Here is a 6,697-nt window from a genome sequence, read left to right on the forward strand (position 1 = left end):
TTAGAGCACTTTTGAGTTTATTTGCTTTCAGATAAAGGGGTAAAAGGCTGTGGGTTACATCGGCAGGCATTTTTGAAACCAGACACGCTGCTGTTTTCCTCCCCAGCACCCACACCCTATTCGGTATTTGAGGCACGCCTGCGTGCCACGAGGCTCAACGTGGCTTCGCAGTCTGTGCAGACATTGTCGGGCAGGTACGACTGGACCTCACAGAACCTCACATCAAAGCCAGCACCCTCCACAGCCTCCTCCACCATGTTTCTGTCCAGGTGGAGGCATGAGAAAACCTGCTTGTTGAAGGCATAGTAGGTTTCCCGGAGGACAGTCACCATCACCAGGTGCCCGCCTGGCTTCACGAGGGCACCAATGTTTCTCACAGCACTGCGGAAAGTGGCCAGGTCCTTGCAGGCAGCCTCCAAGCAGAGGGTGGAGATGATGCAGTCGGCAGGAGGCAGGGGCACGGGGTCTGTGGGGTTGGCTTTGGTCACATCGCACTTCAGAACCTGCTTCACCTTCTTTCTCAGTTTCTCCTCTTTCTCAGCCCACTTCTCCCTAGCAAGGAAATATAGGAATAAATAGGTGAAGGCTCATTAGGTGGTTATTTGCATCTGCGCCTGCGGCTTCATGCAGAGCGGTAGGAAGCCTGTCTCACCTGTCCCCTTCCAGCTCACAAACGTATTTCACCACTGGCCTCCAGTCGAAGGCTCCTGGTTCATTCTTCAGCCACTTTTCCAGCTCCTGGCGGTTCTGGTCCGTGTAGTCCAAGGCGATGATCTCCTGAAAGTGCTCACAAGCAGACAGAAGCTGGTAGATGGTGGGGCCGCAGCCGACATCTATCAGGGTATTGCCCTTCAGCCCATCTGGTGCAGAATGGGGGGAGAGACCAGTGAGGATGGAGACTGTGCCCCGGGACAGAGACACCCCAGAGCCCTGCCAGGCTGTGCTTCCCCTAACCAGAAAGGCGATCCCGAGCGCCATGGGCCCAGAGCACTGCCCGTGGGCAGGAGCAATGCCCGCTTCGGGGGCAGAGGCGCTGACTCCATGCCCACCCTTGCCCAGGCTGGGTTTAACGGGGTTTCCAGAAACTGCAGAACAACTCCGACTGGCCGTACCCACCGTGCATAGATATACATGCGTGCGTATGTATGTGTAATTTAAAAAAAGGCGTGCATGCATGTATTTACATAGAGCGCGGCTGGCTCCGGGCCGGCACGCGCAGAGCAGCCGCAGCCGCGAGGCAGAGCTGCAAATGGCGCCGTGCGACGTGGCGAGGCGGCTGCTCACCCAGGGAGAACATCTTGCACAGGCTCCTCAGGTTTTGCATCAGAAACGTGTTCGGCCGTCCCTGGCTGTCGCTCAGGTTGTAAAATTCTTTCAGATACTCCCGAGAGTCGAAACTCTGCTGGTAAAACTCTGCGTCGGTGAAGACTGCTGGAGCGGCCATCCTACCGAGAGCCAGCGCTGCTGCCCGCGGCGCAGCCCCCGCTGTACTTTCACTTTCAGCCTCCTCCCTGCGTCCTCTGCTCCGGCTGGACACGCGCCTGCTCACAAGCAGGGCTTTCCCTCGCCCGCCCCTTCCACCGAGCTTTACTTTTTCCGCAATAACTTGCTATTGAAGTGCCCCCAGCGGCCCCTGAGCCGTACGATCCCCTGCAGGAACAGGCATAATTAATGGCAGTCCCCGGGATTACATTCCACGTCCCCGGCTTTACAGTAATTGGTGGCACTAAACCGGTACGGTGCGAGTTGGTGTTGCTGGCAGTCGCAGCCCGACAGCTCTGCAAACAGCACTAGTGCGTCCGACACCTTGGCTTCTTAATAGCGGATTGAAATCGGCGTGTTTGGTAATACAACATGGCAAGGAAGTTTTAAGGCCATTAGATGCCCTGGCAGAGGACTGCCAGCACCTCTCCTGCCGGAAGGGGGGATGGCTGCCAGCCCACGCCTGCAAAAATTCCCATTCTATTTCAGTGATTTTGTTGGGTTTATTTTTTTTTTCAGGTTTTCCGTGGAAAACTGCAAGTTCACCTCCATGCCCTGAAAAGCAAAATATTCCCAGCCTCGGCGCCCGGGTTTTGTCTCCAGAGCCAGTCCCAGGCCCCGTGCCCCTGCCTGCAGCATGCCCGACGGGGTATCCCTGCCTGCACCGTGATCCTCCGGCAGCCCCTCGCCCGCAGTGCGGGGGGACAGGGAGCAGCGGGGGGCGTGGAGGGGCTGCGGTGGCAGCAGCCTCATTTGCCGTCCCCACCACGAAGAGGCAGCAGAGCCCCGCGCTTGGCGCATCCCCGCAGCATCTCATCCTCTTCTCACTCGCCCAGCAGCAGCCGAAATGATCAAACGGGCTTAGGCTCATTACCGACTCCGAATCTATATAATTGGCCTTTGCTTTTTTAAAGATCTGTCATTAGGAGTGACAGGCGCATCATCCTCAAACTAATAAGCGCTCGGTTAGATCCTGAGGTGACTTTGCTTAACAAACCCTGATCGCCCGCACCGCAGGCACAGCCAGACCTGCCTATGCAAAACCCACTGCTGAAGATATGAAGCATAAAAAAGGATGTCAGCTTGAAAGATGAACACGTTAAAGAGGTTTTCTTCCGACAGCAAGGCCAACAAAGAGTGGACACTGCTCTTTTGCTGCACTGGCCCCACAAGAGCTCCACCGGCCTCAGCAAGCAGATCTAGAGGCATCTTTGCTGTCAGACATCAGCCCTTGCAGCAGACCACGGGCACTGCCAGCCTGCGAGCCCTAAGATACATCCTATTAATGCCGGGGGGGTTGTTTCCACTGCCTGAAATCTCAGCACTGCAACAGGAACGGGAGGCAAAGGAGAGGTGAACCGGCTTCCCTGTTAAATCCTTGGAGCTCAGGGAAGCGTTTGAGGTGCTGCACACTGTACCAGGATGTGGCCATCCAGGCTTACACCCCATCATCACGTGCAGCAGGCTGCAAGGGGATGCTCTTAAGAAAGGGAGGATGCCTGCAGCAAAGCTGATACCAACAATTAGAGTCCAGCGATGCTCGCACCTGTGCCCCCAAGGAAAGTGCTGGAGCTGGGACTGAGCAGCAATGCCACCCTGCCAGCCCCGCACCTCGCTCTGGGGGGTCCCTGTTCTCACTCCTCATGGTATATTTACATTTTTTCAGAAGGTTGCTTGGCTCACTTGCTTTTCACTCCCAGGTCAGGAATCTGCCTGGGTCTGGGGGGCTGTCAGGAGGAGGAGGAGAGGGTTCTGCTTTCTGCAGGGGAACACAAGGAGTGAAAGGAGCGGTGGGCAGACATTCCCTGCTCCTCGCCACCCTCGGGAAGGACCAGGGAATCATCACAGTGCCCGATGAGAGATGCCAATAAAATCAGAGCGATCCCTGTGGCTCTACCGGGCTCAGCTCTGTGCTGAGCAGCACCAAGTTCACAGCAGGGCTCAGGGAGCAGCCTGAGCCTCAAAGCCAAGCCTAAATGCACGTGCCTTTGCCAGGCTCTGAATTTATTGGTTTTTAAGATACCAAGGTGAGGTACATAAAAGCAGTGCGGACCTGCAGCCGGATGCACTGTCGGGGCTTGGGCTCATTTCTGGTGTTGTTTGCCAGTGCAGCACTTACAATTCAGTTTGTAGAGCCTGGTTTTGCTCATTGAATAACTTGACTTGGGGATAAAAGTATAAACCATCAGCGCCCAGAGTGCTGCAGGGTACCTGAGAGTGGGAGCGGTGGAACATCTTGGGGCTAGCAAGCCCCTGCTCAGCACACCTGGTTGCCAGCGCTGCCAGCCTGGTACTCCCCACTCCTGGAAATCGTATGCAGTGTCTCTGCAGCCCCCTGAGCTGGGAGTAGCCCCTTGAACAGCTCTGTCGCTCCAGCTCTCTGTCTCTATTGAAATCTCAGCTCCAGATGTCTGATTTCCATTTCCCCCCCATACTTTTAGTTCAATCAAAGTGTGTGATTAGGGCTCTGCGGGCTCCATTGTCATCTCTACCTAAGTGCTTCTCTGATTGATATAAACAGCATTTTGATATTTACGCTGTGGAACGTATTGCTCTGCTTACTTCCCTGGATAATGCACAAAATCTGCCATTACAGGGAGGAAAAATAACACACACACACACAAAAAAAAAGATGTCCCTGCAGAAAACTGTCAGGAGGGGAGAAGCGGAACCCTCCTTGGTGGGACAGGACCATGCCCCATCGACCTAAGCAGGAACGTCTTGGCCTCATCTCATCACCTGGGCAGCAGCAGCTGGGGAAGTCATAAAGGGCAGCGAGGGGGTCACAGGGGTTTTGGCACCTGCAGCATCTCAAGGTGTTAGTGGTTTGGGCTCTGTGTGGCATCTGCTGCTAGCACAACTTGTGCCGGTATCCGAGAGCCAGATTGAAAGCAGCCAGCTAGTGCCTCGAATGCAGGCTCTGTGTCAGGCTCTGCCTGGGTTTGAACCTTCACAGCCCCAGGGCTGGTCCTGGGCTCTGCAGCCAGCAGCACCAGAGCCCCCCGCCTGCTCCATCCCACCCCTGGTACCGGTTGCACCCTCTGGCTGAGTCCTTGTCCCAGGGCAGAGGTAAGGCACCCGGTGCTGTCGTGGGGCACAGAGCTGAGCTGGGGTGCACAGGGAAGGGAGGTGTGCTTCAAGGCTGGGACTAAAAGCACCCTTTTATCTTGTTGTATGTGCTTTTTTATGCTGGACTGAGCTTTAGATGCTTCCTCCTTCATATTTGCAGGAATATGTGTAAAGAAAACACGTGAAAAGTAAATGTTTCTTGTCTCGGATACTTTTTGGAGAAAGGGGTAACTGTTCTTTTGCTGAAAACAGTGGTTATTTGGAGAAGGTGTAGACAATTGTGCTTTTAAAGGATAAAATGCACGTATTTTCTGCAATGCAACAGCTCCTCAGGGGCTTTTTGTAAACTCCACAGCTTTCTCTTGCAAGTATCCTTAGGTTTCTATGGGTGGAGGTTCCCCCTGGGGTGGATCTACGTGGTGTCCCTCATGGCTATCCGCTGGGATACTGGTGCTTTTGATGGAGTTGGTTGGAAGTGTGGCAGTTTGTTGTTTCGGTTGTTGCGGAGAACATTTTTTTTCCATGTTGTACTTGATCAAAAGCATTAGACTTCAAGCTTCTTGCTGGACTTGAAGGGATACCCCCCCACTGCCGTGCCTTTCCCCCCAGGGGCAGAAGCAAGAACAGATGCTTGGCCAATTTTCTCTCTTGCGCGTTCTTCGATATTATCTTAGTCAAACTATATGTAACTAACAAAGGGGCACGCTGCTGGGATCTTGCCCCAGGTGTCACCCTGCGGCTTTTGCTCCCAGAGAGGCTCCTGCCTATGGTGGGGAGCAGGAGCAGCCGGGGCTGGGCAGCACAGAGCTGGGAACAAAGGATGCCTCTTCCTCCGCGTGGTGCAGAGGATCCTGAACAAAAGGTTCACGTTCCCCTGCACTTTTTTTTTGTCGTCCGTCCCGTCCCCCCCCCCTTTCTTTTCTCCTGCACTTCAATGGAGATCTAAACAGTTTTCTGCCTTAAATTTCTTTGTACTGCAACAAGAAACTAGCAATTAGCTATTATAAAGCTGTTTTACAGTCTTGTGGAAACCCTTTCCATCCACTTTGTTTTAAATGGGTATATCTTTTATTCCTAGTTTTCGGGAGTGTAAAACTTTACAGCATTTGCTGCAAACCTTCATACTTTGCTTTGTGGTTTATTGCTCCCTCTGCAGATATATCTTACTCATAAATAAGGCTTTCATCCCTACAGTACTTGACTAGAAGCTGCAATGCCTCTGAGCAGTTTCGTTAACGGGACTTTGCCTAGAAAAACTCAGACCTCAGTCTTTCCTTTGCGTGATGGTGCAGAGCTCTGTAAAAGAGCAGTGGCAGCAGCAGGTTACTCAGCCAGGCTATCTATGTCCCAGCTGGCAAATCCCCATGGCTCTGGGAGATGGGGAAGGTGGCTGCAGAAAGCTTGGCACGAGCTGGGTCTCTGTGCTGGGGTCGCTCTGGGCACAGAGGTGGTGGAGCCTTGGAGCAAAGGGACATGTGAATGTGCCTGCTGCAGCTGCGCCTGCAAACGCGCTGAGCTGGTGCGAGACTGCTCCCGCCACTTGTCCAGCACCTTGTGCGGTAAAGCAGCATCCATAGGCACATCTGAGGGGCAAAGGTACCCATGGCACTTGGTGTCAGTGCTCTGCCCTACGGCTCAAGAAACCTGCCTGTGCTGCAAACCTGTTCTCGTTGCATTGTCAGTGCCAGGGTGCTCGCCAGCCTTGGCACTTGTGCGCTCTCCCCCAGCACATTGAGCTGGGTGACAGGCATTTCTTTGGCTCCTCAGGAAGATGAGATGAGATGTCCAACTGCCCTTTTCCATGCTATTAAGTGGGATGCCCTAGCTCCCCTCACAGCACAGTAAGTCAGCAGGGCTCTGGGTGGCAGAGCGGCTGGGTTTGGTGGCAGCAGGAGCTGCAGAGAGCTCTGGAGTGCACTCAGGGCTTGTGTCCCTCGTGCTGGCAGCCGAGCAGTGTTTGTTGCCAGCAGTGCCATTAACCTCTGATTGTGGAGCCAGGAATGCAGCAGAAGAAAAAGCTGCTTCAGGGGGCTGATGCCTGCAAAGGGAGAAGCATTTGCAGAGAGATGTACTCTTAGGGCCATGCCCCTCGTGGGTGCAGAGTGGCTGCAGCAGTGGCTTCAGTCAGTGGAGCTGAGCTGTTGCT

At 54.1% G+C, this 6,697-nt stretch overlaps 1 protein-coding gene across 1 annotated transcript; it reads right to left on the reverse strand.

Annotated features, from left to right (window-relative positions):
• NNMT (nicotinamide N-methyltransferase) lies at window positions 1–1,515 on the reverse strand. Its single transcript, XM_005240084.4, has 3 exons — window positions 1,285–1,515; window positions 653–860; window positions 1–552 (listed from the first exon to the last, which is right to left on the reverse strand). The coding sequence occupies exons 1-3, from the start codon at window positions 1,442–1,444 to the stop codon at window positions 117–119; spliced, it is 804 nt and encodes a 267-aa protein (XP_005240141.1). The 5' UTR covers window positions 1,445–1,515; the 3' UTR covers window positions 1–116.
• Between the last annotated feature and the right edge of the window lie 5,182 nt (window positions 1,516–6,697).

The sequence above is a fragment of the Falco peregrinus genome, chromosome 15 (assembly GCF_023634155.1).
Source record: "Falco peregrinus isolate bFalPer1 chromosome 15, bFalPer1.pri, whole genome shotgun sequence".
NCBI lineage: Eukaryota > Metazoa > Chordata > Aves > Falconiformes > Falconidae > Falco > Falco peregrinus.

Bases quoted from the DNA above. Each gene is read 5' to 3' on its own strand.
- NNMT (XM_005240084.4), bottom strand. From the start codon at position 1,444: ATGGCCGCTCCAGCAGTCTTCACCGACGCAGAGTTTTACCAGCAGAGT. The intron at 861-1,284 runs GTGAGCAGCCGC...ATTCTGCACCAG, and splicing joins GTGCAAGATGTTCTCCCTGG to ATGGGCTGAAGGGCAATACC. The intron at 553-652 runs GTGAGACAGGCT...TTTCCTTGCTAG, and splicing joins TGTGAGCTGGAAGGGGACAG to GGAGAAGTGGGCTGAGAAAG.